The following is a 25584-nucleotide window of genomic DNA, read 5'->3' on the forward strand; positions in this document are numbered from 1 at the left end:
AAAAATATCTCAATTGAACCAAACCAAACTATTGAACAAAGGTAAAATGCTGTGTTTGGCACTATAGGCATTAAGGTATCCTCATACCCTTTTTGTCCAAATTGTTATCATCTTAAAGTTTTTTCAATCTTTTTTGGATAAATATCATACACAATCACTCAACTTTATGAATATTTCATAAAAATCATTAAATTTTAATTTCTTTCGTAAAATTCATTAAACTTCAATAGAATTTATAAAAGTCATTATAACAAAAAATCAAAAGTTTTCAAGTTAATCTATCGACTTGTCACCTATTTTACAAATAAAATTAACTTATTTTATTAATTTCTTTGAAAAAAACAATAAAATAAAATAAAATACATAAAATACATCCAACTATCTCTTCTGTCATCAAATTCTTTCTCTTTTTTTGTTTTTTCTCCGCTAACTACTAATTATATAACTTTATATATAAAATAATTTAGCCTAAAAACTTTAAATTTTCAATCATAATGACTTGTGAAATTAAATTGAATTTCAATAAATTTTATAAAAAAAATTAAAATTTAATAATATTTATAAAAACATTCATAAAATTAAGTGACCGAATATCTTCCCTCATACTTTTTGTATTAAGGCATTAAGTCTTACACTGTTGTTTTCAAGTGGATTGCAAAATCATTGTATTGCTATCTTTGTTGCAAAATCTTCGTATTGCATACAAGTGGATTTTTTCAACTTGTCCTAATCGTCAAATTAAAATCCAAAATAACCTCAAAAAAGAGTTCCAATATAAAGCCAAAATCAATGAATCAAACTGAATCAGTTTAATTTGCTTCATAGTTCAATTCAATTCGATTTGGACTTCTAATAATTTAAATTCATTTAGATTTTTATTTTTCTAATCAAACTGACCGATATCACCCTTAAGTCCTCCCACATTACCAAGCAAAATACATACCTTAAATAATAATAATAATAATAATAACAGGAGAAATACCACAACTAGAATAATTTCAGGTTAAAGATGTGACCAACCTAGCTATGGGTTTCAAGCTACATCACTAGCGATAATGAGCTCCAGCATTGTTGTAAACACGGCCCTTACGGTATGGAACCCTTCTTTTAGTTCCTGGATTCCTTCTACGCCCAACAAACTGAGGTGGGGCCCTGTATGATCCAAACTGATTAGTTGTGTAAGCTCGACGTACGTTTGTAGAACCTGTAGCTGGCGCACCACTATTGCTGCCAACGCCCGTGTTTGAGAAGTGGCTCATTCCGGCTTGCTGATACTGATTCAATCGTGCCTGTGATTCCTTTCGAAGAAATACTTTTCTTTGATTTGCTTGTTGAGTGCGTAGTTCTGATAGTTTGTCCTGGTACCAATAATTGATCTCAATTATTTTCTGAAACAGAAAAATACATTTAATGAACTCCGAAGGAAAGATACAACAAAATAAAACGAGATTCTTCAATGATTAATTGATGAAAGGAAATATTACGGACATATAGAAAAAAATAATAATAAAGTCTGTTCCAAGTGCAGATGCGAGCTCTAAAGAAGGTTGTCATATGCAGCCTTACCACTATTTCCGTGGCTCAAAACTGTGACATTCATGTCATAAATATAGTAACTTTACCGTTACATCAGAGCTACCCAAGTCTATTCCAAGTGCAAATCCAACAATATGTAAGGGACCCATGAACAATTATTACCCTTTTCTAGAATGCCACTAAGGTCCCATATACATCAATCCTAGGGATTAAAATCGTATCACAAAATCATAAAGAAGCTCAAATGGTGGACAATTCTCTCTACTTCAATGATTAATTGATGGCCAGGAAGAAGTTGTGTGGACACATAGAAATTTGCAGCATAGTAGTCCAACTTAAATACACCAAAAACTTTTTTATTTGAATCTGATAAGAACTAAGTAGGTTAACTATTGAACTCTTCCAGTGATATGAATAATTCAAAATAAACCCAAAGACTGCTAGCCAGTCCACTGCAGAAAAGCTATAGAAATAAAAACTCCTTACTCCTAAATTATAAAACTCTAGACTAGAAGAATGTATATACAAACACAAGAAGAACAATGACAAAAACAACAATCTGTACAAGCTTTTCTTATAGCATGGTACATAGCATACCAATCCCAACTATAGATCAACACTCAAATTGCTTCTGCAATAAAATCTAAAGTGAAAAGATCCCTGACAACCTGCCTCAACAGTAACACAAACGGTTTCCATTACAGTAGCTTATGAAATAACACAACAGTAAAGTTTCCATAAACAAGCAAAACACTCTGACCAAATTACTGATTAAAATACTTGGCTATCCACCAATGGGGAGAAAAAAAAAAAAGCCCTAAACCATAAAACCCAAAAACTAAATATTCCAAACCTTTAAAAGATATAAAAGATGCAAAAGAGGGGCTCAACATGAAGGTAAGAGCCATAGGAAGGCAAACCAACCAACAAGAAAGTATACATCTGAAGATCAATCAGTAGGTTTCACTCTTAATGTGGGAAGAGGTTGGAAACCAATAAAGGTATGGATAGATTTTGTGGTTTTATTAAATTGGAATCAAGATTTCTGGTTCAGAATTGATTGAAATGATTTTCTTCTGGTGGCTACCATGATGAATCAGGTTTGATCCACCCACTAACAAGATCGTACAGGGCAAAAATAGATAATTCCTGCAAGATCACATTTATGCATGTTAATTTTAATCCCAATAAGAGTGACCATGATAAGAGGCAGAGATTCATCCTGACACAAACACCTAAGAAACTGAAACAAAGACTTCATCTCTGTTATTAGTTACAGAATGCTGCAAAATAGAGACAACTCTACTCCATCCCATGCCAAAACCCTCAGCAACACAACATTATCAACAAACACCAAACTCAAAAGATCACCGAACAACATGGATCCTTACGATCCCCTCCCCCTCCCTTTCCCTCATCCATGATTGATCAAGATTCAAATTTGGGGCAATGGTAAACTAGAGAAAAGAAAAGAGGTCCAGCACATGAGAAATATTCTGTAGTGCACTAACCTCCCTATGCCTAGTATTTTCTGCATCTTCTGCATCAATTTGTTCCTGTCCCAATCTCGTTATTTCATCAAGGAACTTCTGTTCAAGACCTTCAAAAGTCGGTGGTAATGTGCTGTCCTCATAGCCGATCTCCATATCTTGTTCATAAGGCTGGGTACTACCGTCCTTGGCTGGATTTTCTGATCCTAGTTTAGGTCCAGGTGCCTGACCCTGGTAAAAAGATCTTGCACTATTTCTCCCTTGACCTGCATCACCACACCACAGAAATATGAGTATAACTTATAGAACTAATGGCACATTTTAACAGAAAATACAATAATTTATCCTTGCAAAGCCACCAACTTTGTTGAGCCTTGTAAAATCAATTCAGACCAGAAATGCATATGAATTGTGAAGGCTTTTCAACCTTCCTATTTTGCTAAAATGATAAAAGGGTCTGAGAGAAATATGGATGAATTATTTGAACCATAGTTACCTAGAAAACTGTAAATCTTGGGCTGTCGTATGGGTATGGGTACAAGTACACAGAATGCCACTTTGCTAGATATAGGATGCATAAGGAGTATGCTTAGTTAATACACCAATTCCGAATGCCGTACATTAATTATATCAATTCGAAATGCGTTACGTGAATTACACTTAACTAGTCTAATCACCAAGTCTAAAAACACCGAATCAAATAATAATTTCCTTTCATTTTTTCGTTAAAAAAATTATGAATACATTTCACATAATTAATTTTAATAAAAAAGACTAAAAAAAGTTTTATTTAGACTCTGGGATATAAAGTCAACAAATTAGGCAACTAAAAATTTTCTAATTATTTTAAACTTTTAACAAATTTGTAAATATATTAATTGGCCCCCAACCCAATAAATTAATCAATTTCTTTTTGATAAAATCTAGCATTTACTTTCAAAAAATTATAGTAGAAACAGCCACAAGCAGTAGCACCACCTACCCCCTTCCCCATAATAAATAATAAATAATCAATAAATCTCACCAAATCTCACCTAAATTTAATTTAATCAGAGTACATTCTATCTCTTTTTTTTTTTTTTTGGGGTGTTTTTAGGCTTTTCCTGTCATTTCCCTTATCAAAACTTCATTATCCTTTCACCCTTTCTGACTAGCATTAAACATACTTGCTGAATGAAATTGGAAAAAAGAACTGGAATGCCAGTTTTAATGATCCAGAATGCTGACGTACCACATTCTGGGACGAGCATTCCAGGTTATGGTTTTAAAGAGGGGGGCAGTCCTATATCTATAATTTGAGCTATTTGCTATTATATCAATCCACAAAATTCATAATATATTTAACTTCTCGTCACAATTTTAACTCTCATTAAATATGCAACAAATTTTACACCCTAATTTGAAAATTCGCACATTAAAAGCTCAGGATTGCTTATGTTTTTTTACTATTGTATGGTTCTTGAATGCAAACGCCAAAAAAAAAAAAAAATCAGACTAGTAATGCATTCTGCCTTCAGCAAACTTGGTTTTAAGGTACAAGTCCTCCATCACAAGCCAGGTCAATGCGTTAACAGAAAACCTGAAAACACATATTAGAATATCACAAAGTCATCAAACAAATGGAACTCAGATGTCCCACCACAGTTTGACAAATAATAAAAAAGATATCCCAGCAGAATCAATTTATAAAAATAATTCAAGCAAGAAATTCAGAGCCTGAGAAATGTGAATTAGGATTAACTAACCCTATTGAGCTCAACAGGAATGCGAATTTAACCAATATTATACCAGTATTATCTTAATGTAGAAAGAGATGATTCTCATTGATATCAATTAATCTGTACATTGGTATATATATACAATTGATTCCTATAATTGTGTTCTACTAATTAGGAAAAAATCATAAATAAGAAATCCTAAATAGGAATACAGAATACAGAATATACAGAGAAATAATATAGTGATTGACTTTCCATAACATAGTGATTGACTTTCCATAACACTCCCCCTCAAGTTGGAGCATAGATGTTAATCATGCCCAACTTGTTACAAATGTAGTCAATCCTAGCTCCATTCAGAGCTTTTGTGAAAATATCTCCTAACTGCTCTCCAGTTTTGATGTGTCCTGTTGAGATGATCTGTTGTTGAATCTTTTCACGAATAAAGTGACAATCAATCTCATTATGTTTGGTCCGCTCATGAAACACCAGATTAGAAGCAATATGAAGAGCAGCTTGATTATCACACCACAATTTCGCAGGCAGAGAGGTCTTAAAACCGGTCTCATCTAGTAATTGAAGTATCCACATTACCTCACATACTGATTGTGCCATGGCTCTGTATTCGGATTCAGCACTAGATCGAGAAACTACACTCTGTTTCTTGCTTCTCCAAGACACCAAATTTCCTCCAATAAAAACGCAATATCCAGTAGTTGACCTCCTGTCAACCTTAGATCCAGCCCAGTCGGCATCTGAAAAACATTCAACATTCAAATGCCCATGATTGCCATATAGCAAACCTCTTCCTGAAGCGCCCTTCAGATAACACAAGATTTGTTCCAAGGCTTCCTAACGAGCAACAGTTGGGGAAGACATAAACTGACTTACCACACTAACGGCATAAGCAATGTCAGGACGAGTGACTGTAAGGTAGTTCAATTTTCCTACTAATCTCCTGTATCTCTCTGGATCTTCAAACAACTCACTATCCCACGCTATGATTTGTAAAGTTGGAGTCATTGGTGCGCTACAAGGCTTAGCACCTAATTTTCCTGTCTCTGTCAATAGATCGAGGACATATTTTCTTTGAGACAAGAAAATACCCTTCTTACTTCTTATAACTTCGATACCCAAGAAATACTTTAACAATCCAAAGTCTTTGGTCTAAAACTGAGTTTGGAAGAAGGTTTTAAGAGATGAAATACCTGCAGAATCACTCCCAGTGATGACAATGTCATCCACATAGACTACCAAGAGAATTATGCCAGCCTCAGATTGCCTATAAAATACTGAGTGATCACACTTACTCTTTTGCATACCAAATTCCTGTACTGCTTCACTGAATCTCCCAAACCATGCCCTAGGACTTTGTTTCAAGCCATAAAGAGACTTCCGAAGCCTACAAACTTTACCTAACTCCCCCTAAGCAACAAACCCAGGTGGTTGCTCCATATACACCTCCTCCTGAAGATCACCATGAAGGAAAGCATTCTTGATATCCAATTGATGCAGAGGCCAATCATATGTAGCTGCTAAAGAGATAAACAAGCGAATAGAAGTAATTTTAGCTACAGGAGAAAAAGTATCAGAGTAATCAACCCCATATGTCTGAGCATATCTTTTTGCTACAAGGCGTGCTTTTAACCTAGCCACCGAACCATCAGGATTTACCTTTACTGTAAATACCCATTTGCATCCAATAGCTTTCTTACCAATGGGCAAAGGCAATAGTTCCCAAGTACCATTAGCATCTAAAGCCTCCATTTCCTCTTTCATAGCATCACACCAGCCAGGATGAGACAGTGCCTCATTAACAGTATTAGGGATAGGAACAGAGTCTAAAGAAATAATAAAACATCGAGAACAAGAAGACAATTGATTATAAGAAACATGTAGAAAGAGATGATTCTCATTGATTTCAATTAATCTGTACATGGGTATATATATACAATTGATTCCTATAATTGTGTTCTACTAATTAGGAAAAAATCCTAAATAAGAAATCCTAAATAGGAATACAGAATACAGAATATACAGAGAAATAATATAGTGATTGACTTTCCATAACACTCCCCCTCAAGTTGGAGCATAGATGTTAATCATGCCCAACTTATTACAAATGTAGTCAATCCTAGCTCCATTTAGAGCTTTTGTGAAAATATCTCCTAACTGCTCTCCAGTTTTGATGTGTCCTGTTGAGATGATCTGTTGTTGAATCTTTTCACGAATAAAATGACAATCAATCTCAATATGTTTGGTCCGCTCATGAAACACCGGATTAGAAGCAATATGAAGAGCAGCTTGATTATCACACCACAATTTCGCAGGCAGGGAGGTCTTAAAACCTGTCTCATCTAGTAATTGAAGTATCCACATTACCTCACATACTGATTGTGCCATGGCTCTGTATTCGGATTCAGCACTAGATCGAGAAACTACACTCTGTTTCTTGCTTCTCCAAGACACTAAATTTCCTCCAATAAAAACGCAATATCCAGTAGTTGACCTTCTGTCAACCTTAGATCCAGCCCAGTCGGCATCTGAAAAACATTCAATATTCAAATGCCCATGATTACCATATAGCAAACCTCTTCCTGGAGCGCCCTTCAGATAACATAAGATTTGTTTCAAGGCTTCCCAATGAGCAACAGTTGGGGAAGACATAAATTGACTTACCACACTAACGGCATAAGCAATGTCAGGACGAGTGACTGTAAGGTAGTTCAATTTTCCTACCAATCTCCTGTATCTCTCTGGATCTTCAAACAATTCACTATCCCCTGCTAACAGTTGTAAAGTTGGAGTCATTGGTGCGCTACAAGGTTTAGCACCTAATTTTCCTGTCTCTGTCAATAGATCGAGGACATATTTTCTTTGAGACAAGAAAATACCCTTCTTACTTCTCATAACTTCGATACCCAAGAAATACTTTAACAATCCCAAGTCTTTGGTCCAAACGAGTTTGGAGGAAGGTTTTAAGAGATGAAATACCTGCAGAGTCACTCCCAGTGATGACAATGTCATCCACATAGACTACCAAGAGAATTAGACCAGCCTCAGATTGCCTATAAAATACTGAGTGATCACACTTACTCTTTTGTATACCAAATTCCTGTACTGCTTCACTGAATCTCCCAAACCATGCCCTAGGACTTTGTTATAAAATACTGAGTGATCACACTTACTCTTTTGCATACCAAATTCCTGTACTGCTTCACTGAATCTCCCAAACCATGCCCTAGGACTTTGTTTCAAGCCATAAAGAGACTTCCGAAGCCTACAAACTTTACCCAACTCCCCCTGAGCAACAAACCCAGGTGGTTGCTCCATATACACCTCCTCCCGAAGATCACCATGAAGGAAAGCATTCTTGATATCCAATTGATGCAGGGGCCAATCATATGTAGCTGCTAAAGAGATAAATAAGCGAATAGAAGTAAGTTTAGCTACAGGAGAAAAAGTATCAGAGTAATCAACCCCATATGTCTGAGCATATCCTTTTGCTACAAGGCGTGCTTTTAACCTAGCCACAGAACCATCAGGATTTACCTTTACTGTAAATACCAATTTGCAACCAATAGCTTTCTTACCAGTGGGCAAAGGCAATAGTTCCCATGTACCATTAGCATCTAAAGCCTCCATCTCCTCTTTCATAGCATCACACCAGCCAGGATGAGACAGTGCCTCACCAACAGTAGTAGGGATAGGAACAGAGTCTAAAGAAGTAACAAAACACCGAGAACAAGAAGACAATTGATTATAAGAAACAAAAGAAGAGATAGGGTAAGTACATGAACGTTTACCTTTACGAAGAGCAATGGGTAAGTCTAGATCAGAATCATTATCAGTATGAGGTACAAGATCTCCCAACGAAGTAGCTGGTGGAGGATCTGAGTCGGGAATCTCCAATCTCCTGGAATAAACATGAACAACGGTAGGTCGAGTAGGTCTAGAGATAGAAGGAACAGGCTGTGGGAGAGGACTAGACATTGGTTGGACAGTATATATTAAGAGATCATCCTCCTCCCCCTGACTCTCATACACAGATGATGGAGGAAAAAATGGAATGGACTCAAAAAATATGACATCTGCAGAAACAAGATAACAATTAAGAGTAGGAGAGAAACAACGGTACCCTTTTTGGAGCCGGGAGTACCCAAGGAAGACACATTTGAGAGATTTTGGATCCAATTTAGTAACCTGTGGACGAACATCACGCACAAAACATGTACAACCAAAAATACGGGGTTCAATAGGGAACAAAGATTTTGTAGGAAACAAAGCAGTATAAGGAATATCCCCATTAAGGACAGAAGACGGCATACGATTGATCAAAAAACATGCCGTAGAAACTGCATCCGCCCAAAAGTGTTTAGGTACTTTCATCTGAAAAAGAAGAGCACGAGTTACCTCAAGAAGATGCCGATTTTTCTTTCGGCCACACCATTTTGGGATGGGGTATCCACACAGGAAGACTGATGAAGAATGCCATTTTGTGTCATATAAGACTGAAATTGTGCTGAAAAGTATTCTTTGGCATTGTCACTTCTTAATATGCGCACAGAAATATTAAATTGAGTTTTGATTTCATTACAAAAGGCACAAAAGATAGAAAACAACTCAGAACGATTCTTCATTAAATATAACCAGGTAACACGAGAGTAATCATCAACAAAAGTAACGAAATAACGAAATCCAGCTTTAGAAGTAATGAACAAGGACCCCAAACATCGAATGAACTAACTCAAAAGGGGATGAAGCCCGTTTATTGACTCTAGACACGTAAGGCAAACGATGATGTTTTGCAAACCGACACGACTCACATTCTAGTATCGATAAAGATCAAATTGAGGACACGACTTCTTCATTGTAGACAAAGAAGGATGAGCCAATCTACATTGAGCTTCAAGAGGTGTTAGGTACTGGAGCAAACAAGCGACCGCGGTACATGATTTTCTAGAATGTAGAGACCACCTGACTTACGTCATCTACCAATAATACGCCGTCGTAAGATCCTCAAACAAACACCGGTCAGAAAAAGGAAACAGAACAATTTAAGGTACGAGTAAGTTTACAAGCGAAAGTAGATTAAAAGAGAATTTTGGTAGACACAAAATGAAGACAAAGAAATTGACGAAGTCGGATTCGCAGATTGAACCCATGACACAAGAAGTAGAACCATCGCCTAAAGTAACAATGTTGGAAGTGAGATTAGATCAAAAGCGGATAGAAGACTAGAATTACTGTCATGTGATCCGTCGCACGTAATCAATAATCCATTTGGATGAGGAAGACACAAGGCATGTAGTGGATTTACTCGACTCGTGATCGCGATGTGACAGGAACCGGTAGGCTTTAGAGATGCACGATCTTGGGAAAATTGTGCAAAATCATCCGCAGATACCAAAATAGTTTTCTCAGAGGAAGATATCTGTAGAATTCTCACTGCCATATTTGCCATCCGTGATCGCTGATTTTTCTTCAAGTTGCGGACAATTATATTTTGTATGGCTGTGCTCGTTGCAATAATAACAAATGACTCCTCTTGAGTCTGATTAGAACTAGCCTCTCCATTACGCTGACATTACTGTTCTGTAATTACTCCTCTACTTCCTCTTCTATTACCACGTTGTCCATTTGGATTACGGCTAATAAGAGCACTACCGACAGTGTGTGAAGATTGAGTACTCTGCACGAAGGACCCGTGTGAACGTTTCATGCAAAGAGGAAATCTCGTAATCGAGAGAATCGAGATTTAGCAGTCTCATACTCTGAAGGAAGGCCTGCAAGAAAACTCATAACAGCCAGTTGCTCCCGTTGGGCCTGCTGAACTTTCACATCAGGACTAAAAGGCAACAATACATTAAGTTCCTCATATACCCGTTTAAAATCCATAAAATAAGCCGTGAGAGACTTATCCTTTTTCTCAGCACGGTAGAATGCCTTACAAACATCATAAATACGGGAGATATTCCCTTACGTAATACGTAAAAATCTAAGTAATCCATCAATTCCTTAACAAATTCACAGTGATTAATTAAACTAATTACCTCACTATGAATCGAGTTCCGAAGCTGCAAAAACAACCGAGCATCCTCCCTTAGCTAAGTTTGTCGTGTATCCATCAGTGGGTGGATCTTTAGTAAGGTGATCATCCTTATCAATGCTACGCAAATAGACCCTAACAGTCTTACTCCACTCCAGGTAATTCGAACCATTAAGTTTGTGTTCCGTGATCTTAGTCATCACCGGAATCACATCAGAAATAACATTCTTATTGTCTGCCATTTGTTGAGACAAAGAAAACTAACCGAAACGCTAATCCAAAGTGCTTATAGCAGCAAAATAATCCAAAATCACAAATCAAGCAAATACCGAAATAGGATCTGAGAGCCAAACCTCAAAAGTCCTTTAATAGTGTACTGGATCAGGCAACAGCACACAGTGGTGGAATGAGGGGGTTGAGACGACGCTGGCGATGTTGATCGGGGTTGAAACGGCAGATCGGCGGCCAAGGTCTCTCCTGAGCTGGGTAGTGAAAACAAATAGTCACCCTAGATTGATGACATGCTCTGATACCATGTAGAAAGAGATGATTCTCATTGATTTCAATTAATCTGTACATGGGTATATATATACAATTGATTCCTATAATTGTGTTCTACTAATTAGGAAAAAATCCTAAATAAGAAATCCTAAATAGGAATACAGAATACAGAATATACAGAGAAATAATATAGTGATTGACTTTCCATAACAAAACAAAAGAAGAGATAGGGTAAGTACATGAACGTTTACCTTTACGAAGAGCAATGGGTAAGTCTAGATCAGAATTATGATCAGTATGAGGTACAGGATCGCCCAACGAAGTAGCTGGTGGAGGATCTGAGTCAGGAATCTCCAATCTCCTGGAATAAACATGAACAACGGGAGGTCGAGTAGGTCTAGAGACAGAAGGAACAGGCTGTGGAAGAGGACTAGACATTGGTTGGACAGTATATATTAAGAGATCATCCTCCTTCCCCTGACTCTCATACACAGATGATGGAGGAAAAAATGGAGTGCACTCAAAAAATGTGACATCTGCAGAAACAAGATAACGATTAAGAGTAGGAGAGAAACAACGATACCTTTTTGGAGCCGGGAGTACCCAAGGAAGACACATTTGAGAGATTTTGGATCCAATTTAGTAACCTGTGGACGAACATCACGCACAAAACAGGTACAACCAAAAATACGAGGTTCAATAGGGAATAAAGATTTTGTAGGAAACAAGGTAGTACAAGGAATATCCCCATTAAGGACAGAAGATGACATACGATTGATCAAAAAACATGCCGTAGAAACTGCATCAGCCCAAAAGTGTTTAGGTACTTTCATCTGAAAAAGAAGAGCACGAGTTACCTCAAGAAGATGACGATTTTTTCTTTCGGCCACGCCATTTTGGGATGGGGTATCCGCACAGGAAGACTGATGAAGAATGCCATTTTGTGTCATATAAGACTGAAATTGTGCTGAAAAATATTCTTTGGAATTATCACTTCTTAATATGCGCACAGAAATATTAAATTGAGTTTTGATTTCATTACAAAAGGCACAAAAGATAGAAAACAACTCAGAACGATTCTTCATTAAATATAACCAGGTAACACGAGAGTAATCATCAACAAAAGTAACAAAATAACGAAATCCAGTTTTAGATGTAATAGAACAAGGACCCCAAACATCAGAATGAACTAACTCAAAAAGGGATGAAGCCCGTTTATTGACTCTAGACACAGAAGGCAAACGATGATGTTTTGCAAACTGACACGACTCACATTCTAGTACTGATAAAGACTGAAATTGAGGACACAGCTTCTTCATGGTAGACAAAGAAGGATGACCCAATCTACAATGAGCTTCAAGAGGTGTTAAGGTACTGGAGCAAACAAGCGACTGCGGTACATGATTTTCCAGAATGTAGAGACCACCTGACTCGCGTCCTCTACCAATAATCTGCTTCGTCGTAAGATCCTGAAACAAACACTGGTCAGGAAAAAAGGAAACAGAACAATTTAAGGTACGAGTAAGTTTACTAATAGAAAGTAGATTAAAAGAGAATTTTGGTAGACACAAAACAGAAGACAAAGAAATTGACGAAGTCGGGTTCGCAGTTCCAGAACCCATGACACAAGAAGTAGAACTATCAGCTAAAGTAACAGTAGAGGAAGTGAGATTAGACTGAAAAGCAGATAGAAGACTAGAATTACCTGTCATGTGATCTGTCGCACCAGAATCAATAACCCATTTGGATGAAGAAGACACAAGGCATGTAGTGGATTTACCTGACTCAGCGATCGCAGTGACAGGGGAACTGGTAGGCTTTAGAGATGCCTGATACTGGGAAAATTGTGCAAAATCCTCTGCAGATACTAAAATAGTTTTCTCAGAGGAAGATACTGTAGAATTCTCTGCTGCCATATTTGCCATCTGTGATCGCTGATTTTTCCTCTGAAGTTGTAGACAATTATATTTTGTATGGCCAGGCTCATTGCAATAATAACATATGACTCCTCTTGAGTCCTGATTAGAACTAGTCTCTCCATTACGCTGACATTACTGCTGTAATTCCTCCTCTACTTCCTCTTCTATTACCTGTTGTCCATTTGGATTACGTCTAATAAGAGCACTCTTGGCGGTGTGAAGATTGAGTACTCTGCACGGCGAAGGACCCGTGTGAACGTTTCATGCAAAGAGAAAATCTCGAATCGAGAGAATCCGAGATTTAGCGCCTCATACTTTGAAGGAAGGCACGCAAGAAAACTCATAATGACTAGTTGCTCCGTTGGGCTCTTTGAACTTTTACATCAGGACTAAAAGGCAACAAAACATTAAGTTCCTCATATACCCGTTTAAAATCCATAAAATAAGCCGTGAGAGACTTATCCTCTTTCTCAGTACGGTAGAATGCCTTACAAACATCATAAATACGGGAGATATTCCCTTTACCAGAATACAGAAAATCTAAGTAATCCATCAATTCCTTAACAAATTCACAGTGATTAATTAAACTAATTACCTCACTATGAATCGAGTTCCGAAGCTGCAAAAACAACCGAGCATCCTCCCTTAGCCAAGTTTGTCGTGTATCATCAGTGGGTGGATCTTTAGTAAGGTGATCATCCTTATCAATGCTACGCAAATAGACCCTAACAGTCTTACTCCACTCCAGGTAATTCGAACCATTAAGTTTGTGTTCCGTGATCTTAGTCATCACCGGAATCATATCAGAAATGACATTCTTATTGTCTGCCATTTGTTGAGACAAAGAAAACTAACCGAAACGCTAATCCAAAGTGCTTATAGCAGCAAAATAACCCAAAATAACAAATCAAGCAAATACCGAAATAGGATCTGAGAGCCAAACCTCAGAAGCCCTTTAATGGTATACTGGATCAGGTAACAGCACACAGTGGTGGAATGATGGGGTTAAAACGGCCGGTCGGCGGCTAAGGTCTCTCCTGAGCTGGGTAGTGAGAACAAATAGTCACCCTAGATTGATGACCTGCTCTGATACCATGTAGAAAGAGATGATTCTCATTGATATCAATTAATCTGTACATGGGTATATATATACAATTGATTCCTATAATTGTATTCTACTAATTAGGAAAAAATCATAAATAAGAAATCCTAAATAGGAATACAGAATACAGAATATACAGAGAAATAATATAGTGATTGACTTTCCATAACATAGTGATTGACTTTCCATAACACTTAACATCAAGCTCATTCAGAATCTGCAGACAATTGTCTCTTTATATGCAAATCAGTGAGGAAAAAGAAAGCTTTATGCTCTCATTTATAAACATCCATGCATCAATAAACAATTCATTCAAACATTGGAATTTCTAATGTATCTATGGATTTCTGTATCATGAAAAATTTATACCTTTGTTTGAATATCCAAACAAACTCAAGATGGGGTATGATATCACCCAATTTAGATTTGTTACATATAAGCTTCCTTCTGTGTTATAAAATATTAAAAAGTAGGAATACAGTGAGTGTTTGTATATAAATACACAATCCCATGCTAAATTTTCTTTTTTCCCATGACAGGAAGCACACCACATTATTATTCACATGTAAGATCTAAATTTTGTTCTGCAAACTACATATTGAAGATGCAACACACATGTAAGCATATTTGAACATGCTCATAACAAAGTAAAACCTCTAAGTTGATTCTTTTTTTGCCCCTTTTCCCTAATTTCAAGTTGTTCCAGATGGATGGCTTTGTTTTTGCTGGGTTTGAACCAGGGACGCCTCCATAAAAAAAAAGGATAAGGTAATCACTATTATAGGTATATGACAAAACTCTCAAACACTAGTTACCTTCAGTGAATGAATGCAAGGGCATATGACTTGGTAGATTCTGTGCATCTCTATTCCACTGCCATCGGGTCTCTACTTTGGAAGATTTGTATGGATGTTCTGCCTCAGCAACATAAGAATCAGGACGTCCTGGAAAATCATTCATGTCAACATTTTGTAGCATTCTCTGAGCAGACACATGCTGATGAGATGAAATGTAGGGATTCATATTGGGATTACCATATGGTGCCCGCCCTTTCACCATCTCCACTAACAGAAAACTCTGTACCCAAACAGCATATATCTGGAATAAAAAGACTCAAATAAAAAAAAAAGGCAAAATATATTTTCGATTATATAAAACCAAGCCAAATATAAAATTCCCAATATTTTCCCTGCTACATATTTGTGTGTACATTAGAAGTGGTAAATGGGCTAGGATATAAATAAAACACTTGCAAACTATTTAAAATTTACGCCAGCAGACATATCCATTCAATCCTAATCAATCCTAACGCTACCCAAACCCAAATTGAACCTATATTTTGGTTTTATCATAAATTCTCCTAAAAAATTAACTTTTTATGTCTTTCTTTTGTAAAACAAGTTCCTTCTCGCTTCAATTATATCAATACCTCATTGTTTGTTACAAAATTGCAGTGCCTGCAAAATGAATGGGATCTTTTACGTTCCTAGAATAAGGATTCCGTTATGGGTCTGGGTAGTGGATTCTGGAGGGTTTTGAGGGTTAATGGGAAGTCGGGAAGGTATTTTCTTTTTTCTACCTATGGCTACAACTTACAGGCTCGTCTGAGAGAACTCGCAAAACCTCTTGAGTTTAAAGCACTCAAAAAAATCTTAAAGATAACTCTGATAATCCATTTTAATTCTGTTTGCCTTTTTAAAATTGCAGCTGGGTGAAATAACCACTATCTACAAAGAGGGAAATATTGAAAAACAAAGTGGAAGCATTACCTCCTACAAAGTAAGAATTGAAAAGTAAGAATTGAATGCATAATTGATGTAGCAACAGAAACAATAAAGGCTCACAAGGAACACATCCTTAAGGAAAAGAGAACAAATTCTCAAAATATTATTGATTCAAATCTGATTGTCATAACAAATCTTAATCTTTGTAGAGAACTAAGGCCTACATATGGTATTAGTAATACTACTAGCTTTTAGAATTTTAGAACCTAATTAGGAAGATACAAATCAAATCCTAACTAGGAATCCCAAATCAACAAAATTCCAAAATAATTAAAATACTTCCTAAATAATAATAATAATAATAATAATTCCTGAATATAATTTTTCCTAGTTTTACAATAAACAAAGTTCCTAAATTATATTAGAAACTTTATCTTTCCACACTTCAACATTCTCCCCTGGTTAGAAAAAACTCGTTCTTGAATTTTGAAGTGGGGGAGAATCAAAAACTGTATTAGGAGAACAATCAACTCTTCACTCGTGTGGTAGCAATAATATTGAAATCAAGCACTGATGTAGTACAAGAAACAACAAGGCACACAAGAAACAAATCTTTAAGGAAAAGAGAACTAATTCTCAAAATATTATTTATTCAAATTTGATTGTCATAACAAAACTTAATATTGTAGAGAACTAAGGCCTATATATAGCATGAATTTAAATCACGGTCACAGCCGCATTCACGGGTAATGGAAACAGGCCCATAACGACTGTAACATTTTACAACCTATCGGCAATTAAAGTTTTTTGAAAAATTTACAAAGTTCATAAAACTAATATATATTTAAAGATATAATTAAAACTAAGATACACAACTAAATAATAAGTATAAATACGTCAAATAATGATATTAAATCTATCATTCTTGAACATCATTAATATTAATTAATTTAAAGCTAATTTAACTATGTAAATAGTAAAAAGCAAACCCTATAACTATGTATATTGGGCAAACTAATACTTCATACCATAAATTTAATAATAAACTAGCATAAATATAATTTTCTTTAATGAATAAGGAAAAAAAATAGCAAAAAATTAAATAAATAAATAACTCACCTTTTGCAGGAAACAAATGTGTAGAACTAGAAAAATTGTTGATGATAACTCAAGAGAGAAAAAATAAAAGATTTGTAAAAAAATAAAAAAGGCTTAGATAGAAATTTGAGAGAAAGTAAGAGACAACAGCTAAAACCACTCGAAACCAAAAAAAAAAAAAAACAATGAGCTATAGTTGTTGCCTCCATTTGGCTTAAAATAATAAATGAGGTAATGGACCATTATCGTTAATTAATGGTAAATAATGGCTTTTACAGTTAAGTAACAGATGTAACAGCAGTTATAAGAACAAATTTTCTTATGCCTTTAAATAAAGGGCATCATAGTAACGGGAGGGCAAAAAAACCTATAAATAACGGTCGTTACGTAACGTAACAGCCTTTATTTAAAAACATTATATATAGCATTAATAATCCTACTAGCTTTAGGATTTAGAATTAGAACCTAATCAGGAACATACAAATCAAATCCTAGCTAGGAATACCAAATCAATAAAATTCCTAAATAATGAAAACACTTCCTAAATAATAAGAATAAATCTATTATTTCCTAAATATAATTTTCCTATTTTTACAATAAACAAAGTTCCTAAATTGTATTAGAAACTTTATCTTTCCATACTTCATCATTCTCCCCTAGCTAGAAAAAAATTGTCCTCGAGTCTTGAAGTGCGAAGGAATTAGAAATTGTATCAGTAGTACAATCAACTCTTCATTCTTGCATTGTAGCAACAATATTGAAATCAAGCACTGATGTAACACCAAAAACAAAAAGGCACACAAGGAACAAATCCTTAAGGAAAAGAGAACTAATTCTCAAAATATTATTAATTTAAATTTGATTGTCAAGACAAAAATTAATCTTGTAGAGAACTAAGGCCTATATATAGTATTAGTAATCCTACTAGTTTTAGGATTTAGAATTAGAACCTAATTAAGAAAATACAAATTAAATCCTAACTAGTAATCCCAAATAAACAAAATTCCTAAATAATAATAATAATAATTCTATTATTTCCTTAATATACTTTTCCTAATTTTATAATAAACAAAGTTCCTAAATTGTATTAGAAACCTTATCTTTCCACACTTCATCAATAACACAATAGAAAATAACAGAAATAGGATTAGTGGCTAACTTAACAAAAACCTCTAGTAGTGGGGTTCGAGAAAATTTTTTTCCTAAAAGTGAACTTTTTGTGAGACCTTCAAATCTGATTTAGCATCATCTTCTCATAACACTATTATAATACTTAGATATTAACGCCACAAAGGCAAAGGAAATGAGTCACCACCCAAGTAATAATCGGGACAAATTCGTAAGAAGGGATGTGGGTGGTAACTTACCCCTTACAGAGGTCTACTACCCTTCTTTTACCATGAGCCCAATAGCCTAGATTCGGGATAGTGCGTACGAGAGAAGGAAGGTGTTAGGCACCTTCTCCACTTAGACTTATCTTAGAACAAGAGCCAGCCTCTACTATTGATTCCTAAAGTCTACCTTATTATATCTTTTATTAAATTCCCAATCATAAATTTACACAAACTAAAGTTACACACATTTAAATTCAACCATAAAAAATAAAATAAAACAAAATAAAATGAAATAGCAAAAGGCAAGCATTTAAATAAAGAAAAAAGAAAAAACAAATAAATAAATAATAATAAGCAAATAAAAAAAATCAACTATCTAACTAAAACAAGTTGAAGTTGTAATTAGATACTAATTTCAAATAATTTAAATGTCCGAATCTAATCAAATTAATTAATCCTAGTTCCAGTAGGTATAACATTTCCAAAAAAAATTCTAATTAATAAAAAAAGTGAGGGCCAGTGTAAAAATTTTGTAATATTCATAAAAAATACAAAACTTATAAGAAAAAATCTAGAAAAATTAGTTGAAATCCTAAACATACCAAACTTTAATATGGAAAAACGTAAAGACTAAAAATTTGACACCAAAAAAATGTAAAAGCAACCGATACTGACCTACATGCAGAAATCCTAAAATTGTGTAGCAATTTTGTAAAATCAGGGAAAAATAATAAAACATCATGAAAAATCATAAAAATTTACCAGAAGCTACCTAACATATCAAACTAAAATATGGTAAAAGAAAATAATTATTCTACCATATAGATCAAATAAGGAAAATTAATTGAATCGACCAACAGTAAAATCTAAACAGCATGCATAATAATTTTGTAAAAATTACTCACACCAATCTACTTAGGATTTTGCAAATCTAAAAATATGAGAATAAATTAGACATCTTGAACAATCACCAAAAAAAAAAAAGACTGAAAATACGCAAGATTTAACCCTTAAAAAGATTTTACAAATTCAGATATCATAAAAATCATCCATAATAATGTCAATTTCAAAAATTAATATCTAAACCTACAAAATAACTTTTTTGGTGATTCAAAAGGCTATTCGATATGGAAACAACCCAATCGATTTTCTAAAATTATTTTTAAGTTCTAAATATAACAATTACATGATGAAAATACATGAACAATTAAAAGTGATGAAAATGGCAATATTGGAGTTGTAGGTGCCCAATAAGAGACGTACCTTTTTTTAGACGATTTCAATGGAATTATGAGGCTCCTTTAGCACCTTGGTGAGCTTAGGAATGATTTGGAACTCGATTAATTAAACTAACTAGGTGATTAGCGTGTGAATGTAAAAAAAAAAATGATTGGGAAATTGAAGGAAGAAAACTTCGGCAGAGAAGCTCTCCCACACACCAATAGATCTAAAAAGAAAGCCTAAATTTTCCCTAATTTTCTCTGGTCTCCTCAATCCTAGCTATAATGATGTATTTATAGTAGTATGATGATAGGATAAACTTAATCACATTAGGTTTTCAAAAATTAAATAAATAAAAAAGAGATGAACAAAAAAAAAACCTGATCCTAACCTAATCTTCATCTGCAACTTCTATTTTTTTTTAATAATAATGATAAAAAATAATGAAAAGATAATAAATAAATGAGATAATAAATAATCCAAACCTAATCTAATCTTCATTCAGCAACCATTCAATCTTTTTCTTTTTTTTTAAATTTTAAATAATAATAACAATAATAATAATAATTAATAAGAAGATAATTTTCGGCAAACACCTTATTATTTTTCTCATTTTTTTTTTAAATTTTATTAATTAACTAAAAGGTGTTTTAATAAAGCCCCCAAAAAATCAAGCCCACTTCCATTTATAGCTGAAATTAAGAAGTTTAATGGGTTTCATTATTTAATTTCGCTCAATTAAATATTTCCTAAGTTCATTCAAAACTTTGAAAAATATTATATTAAGCCCAATTAAATAATACAGGCTTATGACTTAAAAAAAAACTTTTTATTTTCAAAACAATACAATTAATTTCCTATAACGCGTAAAATTATTTTATTTTATTAATTTAGTCTCCAAAATATTTCAGGGTCCTTACCATCCAATGATATTTTCATCTTAAGGCTCCTCACTGTCTCAACATGTTTAAAACAGAGGGTAAAAACTAGATGTCTACGGTAACATTAGTCCTTGAGTCCTCAACTCACTTATCCTCAAGCACAAAATTTGGACGTTGTGTGGATGCTTGTAATTGCATGTGAGGAAATTCAAGGTGATTGCATCTTAAGATTAGGTTCAAACTCTAATGGCTCTTCCTAGGTAATGGCTTCAAGGAAGAAAAGTTTCTTGCACCGATGGCCGCGAACAAAAGATTCATGGAATTTGATTAAACTCCTCTCTTCCATCTCAACTTGGCTCAACCTTTTAATAATCATGCTTCCAATTGCTATTTTGGGTGGAGGACAACTAGAATCACCCCAATGCAAGTGGATCAACGTAGAGATGACAACGGGTAGGGTACCAAAATCGCCCTACTGAACCCAAACCCGATTATTATTCTCAATACCTGAACCCATTCCAAACCCAACAATTATTACTAGAACAATACTCGAGCCCATTTAATTTTACATATTTTAATTAATAATCTGCATAAAATATATTTTTTAATAATAATTTATATTTAAAATTTAACAATTCTATAAAATATATAAATTTCATTTATTTAAAATATAATATATATTTATTTGTTTATAAATTCTCATCTCAACTCAACTCAACTCAACTAAGCCTTTATCCCAAAAATTTGGGTTCGGCTATATGGATTTGCTTTTTCCACTCTGAACGATTTTAGGCTAAATCCTCAGTAATGTGTAATGTTATTTATTTATAAATATTATTATAAAAAATATATTTTATATTTAATTAATTATTTATAAATTAGATGGGATTTTTTAATTTTTATTTTTGCTCTCCCTCTCATTCTATAAGTACAATATATATATATATATATATATATATATATATATATATATATATATATATTTTTTTTTTTTTTTTTTTTTTTTATTTCTTTCAAATTAAAAATTTTTTTTATTTGTATATGTATAAATAAACAAAATTCATGGTCACAACTCTTATGCAAATTTTAGATAAATCAACTTAAAGATACATTTATTTTTAACTAATATGCTTATTCTATTATTTTACTAATTTCTAATTTTTCACGTCCCTTTAATTTTAATAATTATTATTTTATTTTAATCTTATACTATTATGCCATATGGTCCAGCTAATTCGGGTTTATATTTTTTTTAGCTTTTAGGTCTACATTTTATGCAATGATTTGATATAATACTTTGATACTGATTGATTTTTTTGATACCGATTTTTTTTCTTTAATCAAAACTATAATATATAGTACTTATATTTATTATAGAAATTTTGTTATAACATTTTTAATGGATAAAAAAATTTCTAGGCTCCGTTCCTATAACCACCCTAAGGATCTTCTTGTTCATTAAATCATGGAAAAATCCAACTTTATGAATTTGAGGACAATTGGTCCTAAAATTTTAGAGCCTACAATACCTCTCCCTTTCATACTCGGCTATTGCTACTTTCATCTGTCCAACGTAGAAGCTGCAAAATCCCTAGTAAGTAGTTGTTAAGTTTGGAGGGAAAATCTAATGAAATACTTCTCTTCTTCTATCTTCGACATTTTCTCTGTCTTTCTCACTCTCTCTCTCTATACTTGTATCTCTTCTGTTCTACTAATTTCTCCTAATTTCTTTCATCGAATAACTAATGTTAGGGTTCCTACCTAACATTTGGTGTCAAAGCTTGACAACTAGGCGGGCTTTATCTGCAATTTGGTTCTTTTGAGTCGCAATCCCAGACTAAATCAGTAGTTGTTGGTCAGGATGCTTATTAAGATGGCACAACCGGAGAAAAGGCTTGATTTGTTACAAGGGGTATCTTGGGGGACAAGGAAGGAAGTGGAAGTTTTTGAGGCATGATTTCAAGAAGGATGCTGCCAAGAATAAAGTTGCAATGGAAAAGACAAATGACTAATGAGACTGCTGTGGGAAGATTAGAAACCCTAATGTTAGGTTTTTTGTGGAAAAAGGGAAGGAAATCAACTCTAATGGCAAAGATTCTAATGGGGTAGCAGATACATGTTCTTTACCTACTCCAAAGGAATCCTTGATTCCTCATGCCGCGGATTAAGGGAGTTCTGATTCAATTATGGAATTAGTAGGGGTAGAAAAGGTTTTGCCCAAGATTGAATTATTAACCCTTGATGGGAATGAGCCTAGAGCTTTGGTAAGGAAGTGTTTTAAATACTTAGAGGTTTTGGGGGTTCCAAAGGATAAAATGGTGGGTATGACATGTTTGTATATGGTGGGAAGAGCTGATGCCTGGTTCCAGAATTGGAATAAGTCAAAAATGATGGATCTTGGGAAGAGTTTGAGGTAGCAGTATGCAATAGGTTTGGGGAGCAAGGTTTTGAAGATGTGGTTGAGGAATTTATGAGGCTAGGACAAGAGGGAAGTGTGGGAGACAATCAAGATAGGTTGTAAGACCTTAAGGTGACAATGGAAAGATTTATGCCTAAATTGAGTGAAGCCTATTTTTTTTATCTGGGTTTATTGGAGGATTGAGGGATGAAATCAAGCTAATGGTGAGAATGGTAAGGCTTAAAAGCCTAGCACATGCTTTTGACTCTGCCAGATTGCAAGTACAGTGGCTTCGGTGCAATAATAGGGCCTATTCACTCCAAAGATCAGGTTACAGCAGTGGGTACAAGTTCAATTATGTACCTTCTACTGCAAGTTTACCTTATAAAACTTTTCAGTCAAGCCAAACCTTTCCTCATGTCTCAAAACCACCAAATGATACTGTTGGAATTGAAGAAATGTTTAATTTATGGGATATGCTTATGAGAAAATCATTTGATTTATTAGCTTAATTAGTGCTTATATTAAGGAGTGATTTAAGAAATGCCATATATCTTGTATCTTCCATTGTAAATATGAACTCTTATGTATTATGCAAAGTACAAGTAAATGAAAATGTAATCTGTTATGAATATTATCTTGATAGAGTCCGGTATAGTAAGATTACCTCATAAGGATTCCTATTAATATAGGTTTCCTAATTAGTGCAGAATTCCTAGTATGTAGAATTCCTAATAAGTGTAATAAATACTTATGTATATACTCAATTAAAATCAATAAAAAAGATACCTTCAATTACATGGCATCAAAGCTTGAAATCTGAAATTTTTTTGGTCTGCTTCCCCGTTTGTTCGCGGGTTAACTTACTGGAGTCTTCAAATCACCCACTTTGGGTGACTTTTTCATCACACCGCCCACTCAAGAAGGACAACAGACCGCCGACGACCCTACACACAAAGTCCGGTGAGTGGATCTAAAGTGCATGAGCCACACGAGCCAATTTTGTCTTTCGCCGTTATCTCACACGCCAGCATGTGGCAGCACATCTGTTGGCTTTTGCCTCTCCGACCTCTTCTCTCGGCGTCGCTCTGACATCCTCAGTTCAGCCAAGGCATTTCCTGTTTGATTTGCGGTACTCTTCAAGCTGTTCTAGAGTTTTGAATCACTGCTTCTTTGGACTGTGATCAATTTCACGTTCTGTTTCTGTAACTCTCTAGGTATTTAGTTGATTTGCCTTGCTAAAGGTTGGGTAGTGATATTGAGTTCTAGAGATTGTGGGTATTTGATTTTGTGAATTTATTAATTTCATTCAAATGGCGGATAATAAAGCCATTGTTTCTGTTGTGGCTCCAATGATGACAAAAATCACGGAACACAAACTTAATGGCTCAAATTCCCTGGAGTGGAGTAAGACTGTTAGGGTCTATTTACAAAATATTGATAAGGATGATCACCTAATTAATGATCCACCCACTGATGATACAAGGCAAGCTTAGCTTAGGGAGGATGCTTGGTTATTTTTGCAACTTCAGAATTCAATTCATAGTGAGGCAATCAGTTTAATTAATCACTGTGAATTTGTTAAGAAATCGATGGATTACTTAGAATTTCTGTATTCTGGTAAAGGAAATATTTCTTGTATTTATGATGTGTGCAAAGCATTCTATCGTGTTAAGAAACAGGATAAGTCCCTCACAGCTTATTTTATGGAGTTTAAGAGGGTATATGAAGAGCTTAATGTTTTGTTGCCTTTTAACCCTGATGTGAAAGTTCAACAAGCTCAACGAGAGCATATGGCTGTTATGAGTTTTCTTGCAGGTCTTCTTTCAGAATATGAGACTGCTAAATCTCAAATCCTTTCCGGCTCTGAAATTTCCTCTCTGTATGATACATTTATACGTGTCCTTCATACAGAAACAACCCAACCTCCACAAACTACTAGTGGTGCTCTTTTTAGTCAGAATACAACTGGACAATCGAGAAACAAAAGAGGAAATTTGAGCAATAGAAGTAATCAGCGTAATGGGGAAACCAGTTCTAATATGGACTCAAAGGGAGTCATTTCTTATTACTGTTATGAGCCTGGTCATACAAAATACAATTGTCTAAAACTTCAAAGAAAGAATCAGCGGTCTCAGATGGCAAACATGACAATAGATGAGTCTACAGTTTCTCCATCCTCTGAGAAAACTGTCTTAATATCTGCAGAGGAATATGCACAATTGTCCCAGTATGAAGCATCTCTAAAGCCCTTCAATTCCCTTGTTACTGCTATCGCTGAGTCAAGTAAATCCATTACATGCCTTGTGTCTTTCTCATCAAAATGAGTCATTGATTCTAGTGCTACAGATCATATGACAGGTAATTCTAGTCTTTTATCTTCTTTTCGATCTCATCCCACCTCTACTATTATTCTAGCTGATGGTTCTACTTCTTGTGTCATGGGTTCTAGTACTACAAACCCAACATCATCTATTTCTTTGTCATCTGTTTTATGTCTACCTAAATTTTCTTTTAATTTCCTTTCAGTTAGTAAACTTACTCGTGCCTTACATTGTTCGGTTTCCTTTTTTCTTAATCATTGTTTGTTTCAAGATCTTATGACAAAGCAGA

The 25584-nt window shown here is 34.6% G+C and overlaps 2 protein-coding genes across 5 annotated transcripts in view; both read right to left on the reverse strand.

Annotated features, from left to right (window-relative positions):
* Positions 1-949: 949 nt before the first annotated feature.
* Positions 950-25584, reverse strand: part of LOC110665661 (uncharacterized) — a 53657-nt gene continuing 29022 nt past the window's right edge. The window contains exons 2-5 of one of the 4 annotated variants that reach the window (XM_021825867.2): positions 15350-15413; positions 15131-15259; positions 3048-3292; positions 950-1388 (exon numbers count right to left, since the gene is read on the reverse strand). In XM_021825867.2, the coding sequence (XP_021681559.2) occupies positions 1047-1388; positions 3048-3292; positions 15131-15259; positions 15350-15374 (741 nt within the window). In that variant the 5' untranslated portion in view covers positions 15375-15413 and the 3' untranslated portion in view covers positions 950-1046. Of the gene's footprint in view, positions 1389-3047; positions 3293-3522; positions 4606-15130; positions 15260-15349; positions 15414-25584 lie in introns of those variants that run through there. The other 3 variants (XM_058135669.1, XM_058135668.1, XM_021825868.2) reach the window with 3 other exon arrangements.
* LOC131173364 (uncharacterized mitochondrial protein AtMg00810-like) lies at positions 6804-7792 on the reverse strand. The gene has a single exon (XM_058135667.1). The coding sequence runs from the start codon at positions 7775-7777 to the stop codon at positions 6824-6826; it is 954 nt and encodes a 317-aa protein (XP_057991650.1). The 5' UTR covers positions 7778-7792; the 3' UTR covers positions 6804-6823.

Source organism: Hevea brasiliensis, chromosome 14 (assembly GCF_030052815.1).
Source record: "Hevea brasiliensis isolate MT/VB/25A 57/8 chromosome 14, ASM3005281v1, whole genome shotgun sequence".
Taxonomy (NCBI): Eukaryota; Viridiplantae; Streptophyta; class Magnoliopsida; order Malpighiales; family Euphorbiaceae; genus Hevea; species Hevea brasiliensis.

Coding starts and splice junctions, on each gene's coding strand:
- LOC131173364 (XM_058135667.1), bottom strand. CDS start 7,777: ATGTGGATGACATTGTCATCACTGGGAGTGACTCTGCAGGTATTTCAT.